Raw genomic sequence first — 15,308 nt, 5'->3', positions numbered from 1 at the left:
ATTCTCTTTCTGAATCCCTTAAAATCTGCCTTTCTGAAATCTAACCTTGACGTCTGAGTCTTCACAGATCTACCGCCTCTAGTTATCCAAAATTCTAAAATAGCATGGTCGCTACCTCCTAGGGTCCCAGCCACTTTTACCTCCTCAACCATTTCCTCCCTGTTTATAAGGATTAGATCCAAGGTAGCAGTTCCCCTTGTTTTCTCCTTTACCTTTTGGAAGATAAAGTTGTCAGCAAGAGAGGGTAAGAATTTCCTTGACCTGTTAGTTTTGCCTGAGAGAGATTCCCAACAAATGTCTGGATAGTTGAAATCTCCCATGACAACTATGTCATATTTTTTGGAGAACTTGGCCATTTGATGCATAAAGAGTTCATCCATATCTTCAGCTTGCACAGGCGGCCTGTAGTAAATGCCTACAATGGTGTCCTTTCCATTGTTCTGTCCTTGTATTCTTACCCAAACAGTTTCCACAGAACTCCCGGTCTCTGAAGCTTCAATCTCTGTGCAGATATACGCATTTCTAACATACAATGCGACACCCCCTCCTCGTTTATCAAGTCTGTTTCTTGCAAATAAGTTGTATCCTTCTAGTCTTGTATTCCAATCATGTGTATTGTCCCACCAAGTTTCAGCGATTCCAATGACATCATATTTCTTTTCCTGTGTTAGTAGTTCCAATTCTCCTTGTTTGTCCACCGTAAGAAGCTCCAGAGGGGCTGATGTTACAATAGTTTGCACCGGGGCTCGTTGCGCGGGGAGTTTAGCGAGCTCACACGGGCGCCAGGTTCGACAAACTTCTTCTACAGCAGCGTGCAAGCGTGGGTGGTACGCTATCTGCTGCAACCATTGTAAAGTCTTTTGAGCACCAAAATGAGCCCCCTTCTCATGGGCTTCCCGGGCCAGTTGGTTGAGATGGGCTCCAGGCACGATCACCTGCCATATCGTAGCTGACGTGGTTCGTGACATGGCTTTTCGATATAAAAGTCCCTTTTTGATGACTAGTTTTCCCACTGGCGCAACATCAGCAACATATCTTGGGTCAAAGTCTGTCTCTGTGAGCCCGTGGGCAATTTACCGGTGGCCACCCATCGGCGTAGGAGTCCAACTTCTGTATCTTCCTGTTGCTGCTGAATCCATTTGTCGCGGGGCTGTTCCAGCATCCCTCCGAGGAGTCCCGGGTGAGGCGCTAATTGCATGTTGACTGTAAGCGCAGCGGTGGGAGGGCGAACGGCGTCTCGTCTGCTTCTAATTCGTCGTCTCGACTTCTTCCTGGGGTGGTGTGTCAGATTCTGGAGAGCGCGTCGGCGTGCACGTTTTCAGCTCCCCGTTTGTAGATAATCTTATAATTGAATTTGGCCATCCGAGCCACCCACCGCTGCTCTAGGGCCCCCAGTTTGGCATTCTCCAAATGGGCTAACGGGTTGTTATCGGTCCGCACTACTACTTCGGAGCCCGCCAGGTACTCTGCGAATCGCTCCGTCATTGCCCACACTACCGCGAGGAGCTCGAGATTAAAGGAGCTGTAATTGTCCGGGTTGCGTTCTGAGTCGTGCAGCGACCGGCTACCGTAGGCGATCACTTTCTCCTGGCCGTCCTGCACCTGTCACAACACAGCTCCTAATCCCTGGAGGCTCCCGTCGGTATGCAGGATGAACGGTTGCGAGATATCCGCATATGCCAATACCGGGGCGTCCAAGAGAGCAGCTTTGAGATCTTGAAACGCATCCTCTTGCGGTTGCTGCCACTGGATCTTCCGTCTTGCAGAGCTCGAGCTCGGCGTGCAAAATTCTTCACGAACCGACGGTAGTAGCCGGCCAACCCCAAGAAAGCCCACACATCCTTCACCATCTCGGGGGTAGGCCACCCCTGGATGGCAGCGACCTTTTCCAGGGATGGTCGGACGCCCTCTGCCGAGACGGTATGCCCCAGGTATTCAATCTGGGTGAGGAACAGGTGGCATTTCTGGGGCTTTACCTTTAACCCGTACTTCTGCAGCCGGCCGAGCACCTGCCCCAACCGCTTCAGGTGGTCCTCGAACGTGGCGGAATAGATGATAAAATCGTCCAGGTATATCAACGTGGCTTCAAAGTTGAGGTCTCCCAGACACCGCTCCATCAACCGCTGAAAAGTTCCTGGGGCGTTGGCCAGCCCAAACGGCATCTGAATGAACTCGAACAGTCCCATGGGAGGGATGAATGCCGTCTTGGCCCTGTCTTCCTCCGACATCGGCACTTGCCAGGACCCACTGGCCAGGTTAAGGGTTGAAAAGTATGTCGCGTTCCCTAGGGAGGACAGAGACTCTTCTATGCGGGGCAGGGGATACGAATCCTTGATGGTGCAGGCGTTCAACTTCCTATAATCCACGCAAAAACGCAAAGTGCCATCTTTTTCCGAACCAGGACAATAGGGGTCGCCCAAGGGCTTTGGCTTTCTCGTATGACCCCCTTCCGGAGCATTTGGGCTAACAGAGTTTTCACTTCCCGGTATAGCTGCGGTGGTATTTTCCGATATCGCTCCCGGATGGGGGCTGCTCCTGCCGTGGGGATCCCACATGCGTGATGGCCGTGGTACATCCGTAGTCGTCCTCGTGGCTGGCGAAGACACTGTAAAATTGTCCAAGAAGTGTCTCTACTTGAAGAAGCTAGGCTGGCGTTAGGCCGGAAAGTTCAGCCCGCACTCTCTCCAGGATGACTCGACCTTTCTTCTGGGTCGAGGATACGGCAGTCTGTTGGGTTTGTACCGTTACTGCCCAAGGATCTTCGGGCTGCACCTTCAACTGGACCGCAGGGTCCGGCAGCATCTCCTCCAAAGGCCTCACTAGTTTGGCCATTTCAGCCCGGGGCTTCAGGGCGATATCTTGGTCTTCCAGGTTGACACAACGCACCAGGATGGTCACCTCCCGCACCGTGGCCAGGGAGCGGGCTACCAGTATGCCAGGGTGCAGGCTCTCTGAGTAACATGGTTCCACCTGCACCTCCACGCCCTCCAGTGGCATCGGGGCGCGGATCGGCAGAGCTACCACCATCTGCCCTGGAGGAAGCACGAGCGGGGGGGCTGCCGGTGCGATGACCTTGCCCAGCGCCTCACCCTCCTGGCACTCCTGGAGTACTCGCGCCTCCCGCACCAACCGCTGGAAGACCTGCCCTTGGGCCGTGCAAGAACCCCAGTGGCTCAGAGTCTCTTGTGTGGGTTCGTTGAGGAGGAGGTTGCCGAACTCTCATAGTATGTTCATACCCAGAATAACCGGATGTTTGCTGTTTGTGTCTCCCTCGGTCAGGACCACTCCCCGGCGGCCGAGTGATTTGCCGCTTATCGAAATCTGCATCCAGGCTACTCCGACGACAGGAATTGGTAGCTGGTTGGCGGCTACCAACTTTATCACTGTCCCCCACTGAGGTCTCACTGCTTCGGGAAAATGCTGCCGAAAATAAGTCTCTGGCATGGTCGTAACCTGCGATCCCATGTCCACTAGGCATCGCACAGCACGGCCCTCGATCTCTGCCCATACCACTGGGCACCGCGCGACCAGGTCTTCGTGACTTCCTCCACCCCGTGTGATGGGCTCCAGTTCCGGGCGGCATCTCCACGGATCAGGGTCCTCTGCTCTTCTTGACCAGCGGGGCGAGTTTCCCCCGGAACGTGGGCACTCTCGGGCAGAGCGTCCCAATTCTCCACAATCGCAACAGGCGAAAGGTCGTGGGGACCGACTTGGGTGGGGGCCGCGATGGTTCATGCCCCCTTTACCCGGCCCTGGCCGACTCCTTGTGGCCGCTTTCTTGGCTTCGGCCAGTTCACCTTTAATACTCTGTATCTCTCGCTTCACCTCTTGTACCCAGTGGGGTTCGCTCAGGGCGCTTACGGATGCTTCGATACTCCGAGCCATCCCCACGGGGACCGTCACCGCTTGCTCCTGTTCCCGAACCCGTGCCTCCTTCCCTATCTCTGAAAAGGTCAGATGTGGGTCCACTCGCACCCGCTCTCGCAAAGCCTGTCTTGTCAGGGTGTCTCGTAACCCGGTCACTAACAGGTCACGTAATGTTACGTCCACGGTCCCCACGCCGACTCCATCCTTCCTCTCAATGGCTAAAAACAGTTCCTGCAAAACATTCATATACTGGGTCACTGTTTCCCCCTCTTTCTGCATACGTCCAAACATCTGGGTTCTCAGTTCCCCCACATCGGTCGGGTCCCCATAGGTCTCTTCTAAGATCTGTAACACCCTGACGAAGGTGTTTCGCTGCCCCCAGGGCCTCATCATTACGGTATCCCGGGCTTCCCCGTCCAACGCCAACAGTGCCACTTCTGCCTCTAAGTCAGGGGTAAGCGGATGCATCCTGAATAACCCACTCATTCGCTCCGTCCAATTCCACAGCATAGTATTGCTGCCAGAAAACCTGGGTAGATTGCTTAGCATAGCCCCCACAGAAATGCTGGGCCGGGGGCCCCCGTTGTCCGCACTCGGAGACTGCATCCTGCCGACTACGCCAAATGTGGTGATTGCAGGTACGCAGGATGCAGTGACGAGTCGCGAGACAGTTAGGTGCTTTCTATATTAACGTTTATAAGACCAGAGGGAACTTTCCTCAGTCCCGGCCTGATCACCAAAAGGGGTAACACGGGTTGCCCTCGCAGGGGGTTCTATACAAGTACACACAAGCGGGTAGTACACGACTACTTCCGGCAACAGCCGGTCACTATAGGGCCGCGGTATGGCCGACTACGGGTCCTTAATTATAAAGTCAACTTAGCCGTCCAGATGTCCCTCGCCGATCGGGTTAGTGGTCTTTCGGCGTCGTAGTTGCTGGGCCCAGTTGCTGAGGCGATGACGAAGACTTCGCGCACTCCGGCGAGCTGATGAAACTGGAGCCCCACAGGCTCCGGCGTAGTCCTTGGACGGGTGGGCCACAGCCCCTGGCCTGGGGCAAGCGGCAGCGATGTATGGTGGCGAATGACAGGCCACCTGCGCAGCTAACGGCTGCGACGGGGAGTCTGCGGTCAGCAGAGGCCCGGCCTCTGCTGCGGACCGGAGCGGGACAGTGGTGACCGCCAGCGGTACTGTACTTGCCGCGGCCACTGGTGAGAACAGGGCAGCTGCAGGTGGCAGGGAACAGGCCGCAGCCGCGAACTGGAGCGAGACCGCAGTGGCTGCGGGTGACCGCAGGTAGGCCGCAGCCGCGGGCTGGAAGAAGGCGGCGGCCGCTGGTCAACGCGTGGCAGCGGTTCTCGGACGGTCGTCTCAGCACCGTCCCACTGATGTCCAGGGGAAGTATCCCTCCTGTATCTAGCCTCCTTCCTGGCTCTGGTGAGTCGCTCTGGCTCTCAGTCGCTCCCACGATCTCCTGCTCCTTCTGTGTCGTTCTGCTGACTCATCGTCCCGGGAATTCCTCTCCTCCTTTATACTGGTCCCTCCCCCAGCCCATCTGTCTGCCACAACGGTCCGTCCCCGAACTCTGTCCCCCGGAAACAGTTCCCCTGGAACCCAGGTGACGGTCCCCTTGGTTCCGACCCGGACACTCGACGGGGACCCTCTCTCCCACACAGTGATAACTCCCTGAGTACAGATAATGTAGTAGATGTCACCTGCAGTCCTATGTAACACCACAGATAACACAGTGATAACTCTCCGAGTACAGATAATGTAGTAGATGTCACCTGCAGTCCTATGTAACACCACAGATAACACAGTGATAACTCTCCGAGTACAGATAATGTAGTAGATGTCACCTGCAGCCCTATGTGACACCATAGATGACACAGTGATAACTCTCTCAGTACAGATAATGTAGTAGATGTCACCTGCAGTCCTATGTAAGAACCCTTAGTGATAACTCGGCACTTACGTCGCTGATGTTGGCCGCTTTGAGCTTGGCTCGGAGATGCTCCGGGAGCCCCAGGACGGTCGTGTAGTGGTGCAGCATTTCCTCGCCGGCCGCCTTGTACAGTCGCTGTATATGAGAACTTTGTATCATCGAGTGTCCGACACAAATCTGCTGCCTGTACACTCACCATAAGTATGTGACCCCCATTGTAGTCACTGGAGCACAGAACCAGCTCTGCTACATGTACATACTTTATATTCTGTGTTTTATCCCTTGCAGTTAGAGGTTACATCGGGTCGGATCTCGTTCCTCACACAGCAGAGGTTTTGTTACAAAGTATCAATGCAGAAAATATCCAGCACAGGAGAGATTTATGCTGCTGGTTCTAGCATCACACAAGGTCTGAACTGAGTCACTGTAACACACCTGCAGCTGTGAGAAATTAAGAGTTGAGATCTTGGAAAGAACAAGGAACAGAAAACAAAGTACCATGGAAAGTTGTAGCAGTTTTCTGTGACGATGTATGGATCAGACCGTCTCTGAGCAATCAGGGCGAGGAGTCGCAGCGTCTCCTCAAGGCTTGGACTACGCGGGCGCCATGCAGACCACGTTCAGATGACGCCGCAGAGTTGCACAGAATACGGCGACCCCTTCATTCGGTCACTGTCACATGAGTCACCCGGCCATTCAGAAAGCAATCACTTAAAGGCTGCACTGGCCCTTTAAATACAGCCTAGGATGTAATGTGTCACTCACCTCGTTGGTTATCCGGTTGCTGAATTTGGCGTGCAGGATGTCCAGCGAGTCGGCCACCGTAGTGAATTTCAGCTGCTGCGGTTGTTGCCGGTATTTACTCTGTTTTTAAAGGAGAAGAGAAAATCAGAACATTAGAAGTGTGAAAGGGCCGGCGGTCCCCCCAAAACCTCCGGCACCAAAACCTCCCAGGTTATAGGAGACTAGGAGAGGCTGCTGAGACCACGTCAGAGACAAGAACGCTCTCAGCTTCCATAACGAGACATCCGCCTTAGATGATCCGCAACCCCTACTTGGGGACGGTTACAGCTGCTGCCCACGATGTACTGATGGGCGGCTGAGCCGGCTGTCAGTCAGTGCTGGGGCGGTTACAGCCGCTGTTCACTATGCACTGATGCACGGCTGAGACGGCTGTCAGTCTGTGCTGGGGACAGTTACAGCCGCCGGTCACTATGTACTGATGCACGGCTGAGCCGGCTGTCAGTCTGTGCTGGGGGCGGTTACAGCCGCCACTCACTATATAATGATGCATGGCTGAGCCAGCTGTCAGTCAGTGCTGGGGGTAGTTACAGCCGCCACTCCCTATGTACAGATGCACGGCTGAGCCGGCTGTCAGTCAGTGCTGGAGACAGTTACAGCCGCCGGTCACTATATACTGATGCACAGCTGATCCGGTTGTCAGTCAGCACTGGGGACGGTTACAGTCGCCACTCACTATGTACTGATGGGCGGCTGAGCCGGCTGTCAGTCAGTGCTAGGGCAGTTACAGCCACCGGTCACTATGTACTGATGGACGGCTGAGCCGGTTGTCAGTCAGCACTCGGGATAGTTACAGCTGCCACTCACTATGTACTAATGCACGGCTGAGCCGGCTGTCAGTCAGTGCTGGGGGGCGGTTACAGCCACCGGTCACTATGTACTAATGCACGGCTGAGCTGTCTGTCAGTCAGTGCAGGGGACGGTTACAGCCGCAGCTCAATATGTACTGATGGACGGCTGAGCTGGCTGTCAGTCAGTGCTGGGGATGGTTACAGCCGCCACTCACTATTTCCAAATGCACAGTTGAGCCAGCTGTCAGTCAGTGCTGGGGATGGTTACAGCCACCGGTCACTATGTACTGATGCACGGTTGAGTCGGCTGTCAGTTAGTGCCGGGGATAGTTACAGCCATCGGTTACTATATAATAATGCACGGCTGAGCCGGCTGTCAGTTAGTGCCGGGCGGTTGCAGCCATTGGTCTTTATGCACTAAGATGGGATTGACGCCGCGCCGGCCGCACCTCTATGACTGAAAGCCGGAGACTGACGGGAATAAAGTTCATTTCCTCTTGGTAGCCTGGCTTCCAGTGCGGCGGCTGTATAGCTATATTAACCTGAACATTCGCCCCATATCAGCAGGTTAATAGCGATTTTGTGACATGACAGGTTCCCTTACTAAAATGCAAAGCAAATGGAGAGAAGATGTTTTGCAGGCGACAAGGAGAACCCCAGTGAGGCGGCAATGCAGGTTGTTCCGTCTCATGTCCTCACCTCGCTGATCAGGTCTGTCGCTCTCTTACGCTCCTCGATGTCCAGTGCTCCGGCGGTGATGCAGCCAACTCCTCTCATAAAGTTCAGATCCGATCGGTATAGGTTCTAGATAGGGAAAGAGCAGATCAGCCATTAAGGCCCCACACACCGCAGGAGAAAGTGAGGAACATGAATGATTTCAACAGAAACAATTGTTCGCAGGGTAAAAACTGAAAAAGAAATTATCGCTTTTAGCCGATCTATCATAAAAAAGCCGTTGTTTCAAAGGTCGGCCATGTTTGATTTTTTCAGAAGATGGGCAAAAGGTTATACCTTCAAAGAAAGATCATTCACCCACCCGTGTTCGTACTTTAGTAAATGTTGAGGCCTTTACTAATACGTATTAATAGTGATCTCCTCAAACATCCAGCAGATCATCAATCCCCAACATCATCCAGGAGCTTATGAATCATCAACATCATCCAGGAGAACATCAATCTTCAACATCATCCAGGAACTCACCAATCATCATCATCATCATCATCATCATCATCATCATCATCATCATCATCATCCAGGAGACCATCAATCATCAACATCATCCAGGAGACCACCAATCATCAACATCATCCAGGAGATCATCAATCATCAACATCATCCAGGACATCATCAATCATCAACATCCAGGGGGACCATTCATTATCAACATCATCTAGGAGACCATCAATCATCAACATCATCCAGGAGATCATCAATCATCAACATCATCTAGGAGATCATCAATCATCGACATCATCCAGGAACTCACCAATCATCAGCATCATCATCATCATCATCTAGGAGATCATCAATCATCAACATCATCCAGGAGACCATCAATCATCAATATCATCTAGGAGATCATCAACATCATCCAGGAGACCATCAATCAACATCACCCATGAGACAATCAATCACCAACATCATCAAGGAAAGCATCAATCATCAACATCATCTAGGAGATCATCAATTATCAACATCATCTAGGAGATCATCAATAATCAACATCATCTGGAGAGCATCAATCATCAACATCATCATCCAGGAGACCATCAATCATCAACATCATCAAGGAGAGCATCAATCATCAACATCATCTAGGAGATCATCAATCATCAATATCATCTAAGAGATCATCAATCATCAACATTATCTAGGAGATCATCAACATCATCCAGGAGAGCCTCAATCATCAACATCATCTAGGAGATCATCAATTATCGACATCATCTAGGAGATCATCAATCATCAACATCACCTGGAGAGCATCAATCATCAACATCATCCAGGAGACCATCAATCATCAACATCATCTAGGAGATCATCAATCATAAACATCATCCAGGAGACCATCAATCATCAACATCATCAAGGAGAGCATCAATCATCAACATCATCTAGGAGATAATCAATTATCAATATCATCTAGGAGATCATCAATCATCAACACTATCTAGGAGATCATCAATCATCAACATCATCCAGGAGAGCATCAATCATCAACATAATCTAGGGGACCATCAATCATCAACATCATCTAGGAGATCATCAATCATCAACATCATCTAGGAGATCATCAATCATCAACATCATCTAGGAGATCATCAATCTTCAACAACATCTAGGAGATCATCAATCATCAACAACATCTAGGAGATCATCAATCATCAACATCATCTGGGAGATCATCAATTATCGACATCATCTAGGAGATCATCAATCATCCACATCATCGAGGAGATCATCAATCATCGACATCATCTAGGAGATCATCAATCATCCACATCATCCAGGAGATCATCAACATCATCCAGGAGATCATCAATCATCAACATCCAGGGGGACCATCCATCATCAACATCATCTAGGAGACCATCAATCATCAACATCATCCAGGAGATCATCAATCATAAACATCATCTAGGAGATCATCAATCATCGACATCATCTAGGAGATCATCAATCATCAACATCATCCAGGAGATCATCAACATCATCCAGGAGATCATCAATCATCAACATCCAGGGGACCATCCATCATCAACATCATCTAGGAGACCATCAATCATCAACATCATCCATGAGATCATCAATCATCAACATCATCTAGGAGATCATCAATCGGAAACATCCAGGGACCATCAATTATGAACATAATCCAGGAGACGATAAATCATCAACATCATCTAGGAGATCATCAATCATCAACATCATCTAGGAGATCATCAACATCATCTAGGAGATCATCAATCATCGATATCTAGGAGATCATCATTCATCAACATCATCCAGGAGATCATTAATCATCAACATCATCTAGGAGATCATCAATCATCAACATCATCTAGGAGATCATCAATCTTCAACAACATCTAGGAGATCATCAATCATCAACAACATCTAGGAGATCATCAATCATCAACATCATCTAGGAGATCATCAATTATCGACATCATCTAGGAGATCATCAATCATCCACATCATCGAGGAGATCATCAATCATCGACATCAACTAGGAGATCATCAATCATCCACATCATCCAGGAGATCATCAACATCATCCAGGAGATCATCAATCATCAACATCCAGGGGACCATCCATCATCAACATCATCTAGGAGACCATCAATCATCAACATCATCCAGGAGATCATCAATCATAAACATCATCTAGGAGATCATCAATCATCGACATCATCTAGGAGATCATCAATCATCAACATCATCCAGGAGATCATCAACATCATCCAGGAGATCATCAATCATCAACATCCAGGGGACCATCCATCATCAACATCATCTAGGAGACCATCAATCATCAACATCATCCAGGAGATCATCAATCATCAACATCATCTAGGAGATCATCAATCGGAAACATCCAGGGACCATCAATTATGAACATAATCCAGGAGACGATAAATCATCAACATCATCTAGGAGATCATCAATTATCAACATCATCTAGGAGATCATCAATCATCAACACTATCTAGGAGATCATCAACATCATCTAGGAGATCATCAATCATCGATATCTAGGAGATCATCATTCATCAACATCATCCAGGAGATCATTAATCATCAACATCATCTAGGAGATCATCAATCGTCGACATCATCTAGGAGATCATCAATCGCCAACATAATCCAGGAGATTATCAATCATCAACATCATCTAGGAAACCATCAATCATCAACATCATCCAGGAGAGCAATCATCAACATCATCTAGGAGATCATCAATCATCAATATCATCCAGTAAAATGTTGCAATGTTTGTATCGCCTCCTGACACCTTTGTTCTATGTGATCAGTGGAGCTTAGGATTCGGTACTTTCATGCAGATGGGCAGATACAGAGTTCACCAGACCGTTGATCAGAGAATATCATCGAACTTTGCAGCATTACCTCACTTTGCAGCTTGTAGGCCTTTTTGGCGGACATGAGTCGGAGGTCGTCAGACAATGCGGTATAATGGTGCAGTAAATGCCTGTAGTCCTGGTCACTGGCCAGAGCCTGCGCCCTGCGAGCGTGGACCAAATTCACCATGTCCATGGGCAGGTGGAAGTGAGACTTGCTCTCCTGGAAGCCTTTCTTGTACTGGACCTGAGGATTCACAAGGTCATGAAATTACCAGTTCTGCAGTCTTCTCATGGAATATCTCTTTTGCTTGCTGTCAGTGAGTGGAAATGTTCCATTGACTGCAGGTCTTGTTACTGTGCACATACGATTGGGTCAGTAGGATCTGATCGGGATGAGTTTTCAGCAAGCAGAGATAGTGATGAGGTGCAAGCTAAAGACTGTAGGGAAGAATGTGCCTGTTATGCAGCACACTCACACTGGGGGGCGCTAGACAGCATTGGAATGACAGCCTGGATTGTAGGAATTCACCCCAGACTCTCCTAGTCTAACAGGACAACACAAGTTCAGTCTTAATTTAGCTGAAATGAAAGGTCCCACAGCGATCACCACCCAACTTTCCCAGACTCCTGATTGGCTGCTCAGTCCTTATCCTGCAACCTCCTGAATACGGGGAAAGCTGGGTCATAATACTGTTATAGCGGGAAGGAGACTTTCCTGGAATAAGCAGCTGTAATAAGGGTAGGCTTGAGGAAATCTGGGGCCCCATGGTGGGGAGGGCCCCACACCTGACCTCTTACCTCACTGAGCAGAGATGAGGCATGTACAGAATGGGACAGGTTCAGATCGTCCTCCAGGCGATGCAGACTGATCATTTTCCCTTTAGATTTTTCAAACTCCTCCTTATATTTATGCTGTAAAGACAAAGATGGACACCGGCGGGCGATTATAACTCTGCGGGATCGCTCACATCTGCGTATGAAAAGTAGCCGAGATTCCCAGCCATAAACGTTGGAGTGCTGTTCATTTATTTCTCACAGAGTCTCAGCTTTTACACACAGTGAATTTCAATGCCATTTCAAGCTATTAATTAATAAAACAATCTTATATACAGACATAGATAGCTGTCATTGAGTTATATATACACTAATCAGTGCAGCTTACTGTGCATGTATTTAGCTAATAAATAAATAAAATAAAAAAATGCTGTGGGGTCCCACTTACTCTTAACCAGCTGAGGGAAAGCCAACAGCTGGACACTGATGTTTATAGCCTGGGAAGGGGATAATAAACATTGAGCTTTCAGGCTATTAATATCAATTCACAGCTGTGTACTTAGCCTTTACTGGTTATTAACAAGGGGTGACCTTGCCAAAATATAACTTGGGGTTTGCCCTATAATTAATTACCAGCAAAGGCTAGGCAGATAGCTGCAGACTGATATTAATAGCCTAGAAAGTGGCCATGGATATTGGCCCCCTCCCAGACTAAGAACATTAAATGCGCCATTTCTTGCTCTTAAGCTCCACTCTTCCCACTTGCCCTGTAGCGGTGGCAAGTGGGGTAATACTATTGTGGTTGATGTCAGCTTTGTAATGTCAGCTGACATCAAGCCCAGGGGTTAGTAATAGAGAGGCATCTATTTGACACACCAATTACTAACCCCATAGTCAAAACTCCCCGACCCTCTTTTACCCATTTATTAATATCCAAAGAAAAATATAAAAAAATAAAGAAAACCTCACCTGTCCGCCGATAATCCTTTGGTCCTGTGAGGAACCCAACTCAGGGACTTCTAGATGCTTTGCTGAGTGGTCACATAAAATGCAACCACTCACCCTGGTATCCAGGAGACAGTGAACGGCGTGTGCGAATGCAGCTTCAGTGTCGAGAACTGATGTCAGTGAAGTGACTGGAGTTCATAGATGAACTCTGCTCACCTTACTGATGTCACCGCTCGCTGTGTGAGGAATTTCTGCAGACAATTCATTTTGTAAGTGGAGTCAGGTTATTATCGTGCCATAGAGATCATTACAAGAGTGATGGCAATGATAACGCTACAGATCATCTAAACACCACAGGCTGGTGACAAAACATCCTGTAGAAAACTTCCAGCTCTATAACACTACAGTCCTGACACTACAGACTGGGATGTGATACAAATGCCTTACATCGCTGATAATCTCCCCTGATGACTTTGCAGCCTGGAATGGGATGGCGTCCAGCTTCAGTTTGTATCCGCCGTCGCGTAGTCGACTCCAAGACTCTTTGTATTTCGTCTGTTGGAAGCAGAATTAATGCATTTATACATTGGAGTCTGTATGTGCAGTGACTGGAAGTTTTAATAGGAACTGCAAGATATAAAGTGAATTCACACCGGACACTGTCCGCACCTTTTATATCGATTTTCTTACAATCAGCTGCTGACAATTATTGTTGGAAGCAAAGAGATTCAACTGCTTCTATGTGGATGCAAAATATGTCATATAGAGAGCATGAGAGTCCTGATAACCCCGCCTACTAATAGAGAAAGCCTGAGAGTCCAGATAATCCCACCTACTAATAGAGAAAGACCGAGAGTCCTGATAACCCCGCCAACTAATACAGAAAGCCTGAGAGTCCTGATAACCCTGCCTACTAATAGAGAAAGCCCGAGAGTCCTGATAATCCCGCCTACTAATAGAGAAAGCCCGAGTCCTGATAACCCCGCCTACTAACAGAGAAAGCCTGAGAGTCCTGATAACCCCGCCTACTAATAGAGAAAGCCCTTGAGTCCTGATAACTTCGCTTACTAATACAGAAAGCCTGAGAGTCCTGATAACCCCGCCTACACACAGCTTTCTTGTGTGACTTTGTATACATGTAGAGTCGTCAGTCCGCTGTAAATCATGTGGCTGATGTGCATACATGGCGCCCATGTCCCCGTACACTGTGGCCACATATATGCAACAACCTCGCTGATGTTCAGGGCGTTGAGTTTGGCCTGGAGCAGTTCGGGCAGCTCGGCGGTGGATGTGTACCGGTGCTTCACATTCTCCCCCTGCTCCTTGTATTTACTCTGTGGACAAATATTTAGAATGATGAACATTTCTCAGGCAATGATATTGGAAAACTGGAAATGCAAATCAAACATTTAGTTTTTTTTACTATTTTAATGGTCCAATCACATCTAAAGCTGAATCTATAATCTTGGTTAGTTCAGTGCATTGTGCAAATCTCATGCCCTATACTCCAGTCACAGCCGGAGCAGCATTCAAAATTGTGCTAAATGCCTCTACGGACACACATAGCAAGATTGCAAATGCAGCTCTGGGTGTGACTGGAGAATATGACATGTAGAATTATCTAGGACTGGTTCATTTGAAATGTCTATCTTACGTCCACGGCCTGGTTGTAGCTGATCTTGGCCTGGATCATCTCCGGAGAATCCTGGACACTGGTGAACCTGAGCGCTGACGGCAGCTGCCTGTACGATGTCTGTGAATTGTGACAGAAAACACAAAGATGAGTCAGCATGTGCGGAGTCTGAGATTAAGGACGTGACGTCAGCATGTGCGGAGTCTGAGATTAGGGACGCGGCATCAGCATGTGCGGAGTCCGAGATTAAGGACGCGGAGTCAGCATGTGCGGAATCTGAGATTAAGGACGTGGCGTCAGCATGTGCGGAGTCTGAGATTAAGGACGTGACGTCAGCATGTGCGGAGTCTGAGATTAGGGACGCGGCATCAGCATGTGCGGAGTCTGAGATTAAGGACGCGGAGTCAGCATGTGCGGAATCTGAGATTAAGGACGTGGCGTCAGCATGTGCGGAGTCTGAGATTAAG

General features: G+C 49.1%; 1 protein-coding gene across 3 annotated transcripts in view; it reads right to left on the bottom strand.

Annotated features, from left to right (window-relative positions):
- NRAP (nebulin related anchoring protein) overlaps window positions 1-15,308 on the bottom strand; it is a 188,470-nt gene that overhangs the window by 74,782 nt on the left and 98,380 nt on the right. For 2 of the 3 annotated variants that reach the window (XM_073556640.1, XM_073556642.1), the window contains 8 exons: window positions 14,863-14,961; window positions 14,438-14,542; window positions 13,656-13,763; window positions 12,285-12,398; window positions 11,533-11,730; window positions 8,104-8,208; window positions 6,578-6,676; window positions 5,843-5,947 (listed from right to left, as the gene is read on the bottom strand). In XM_073556640.1, coding sequence (XP_073412741.1) covers window positions 5,843-5,947; window positions 6,578-6,676; window positions 8,104-8,208; window positions 11,533-11,730; window positions 12,285-12,398; window positions 13,656-13,763; window positions 14,438-14,542; window positions 14,863-14,961 — 933 coding nt within the window. The remainder of the gene's footprint in view (window positions 1-5,842; window positions 5,948-6,577; window positions 6,677-8,103; window positions 8,209-11,532; window positions 11,731-12,284; window positions 12,399-13,655; window positions 13,764-14,437; window positions 14,543-14,862; window positions 14,962-15,308) is intronic. The other variant, XM_073556641.1, reaches the window with a different exon arrangement.

The sequence above is a fragment of the Dendrobates tinctorius genome, unplaced genomic scaffold (genome assembly GCF_039654945.1).
Source record: "Dendrobates tinctorius isolate UK_male_01 unplaced genomic scaffold, ASM3965494v1 ptg000236l, whole genome shotgun sequence".
In the NCBI taxonomy this organism is placed as follows: Eukaryota; Metazoa; Chordata; class Amphibia; order Anura; family Dendrobatidae; genus Dendrobates; species Dendrobates tinctorius.
This window is presented reverse-complemented; position numbering and strand designations above follow the sequence as displayed.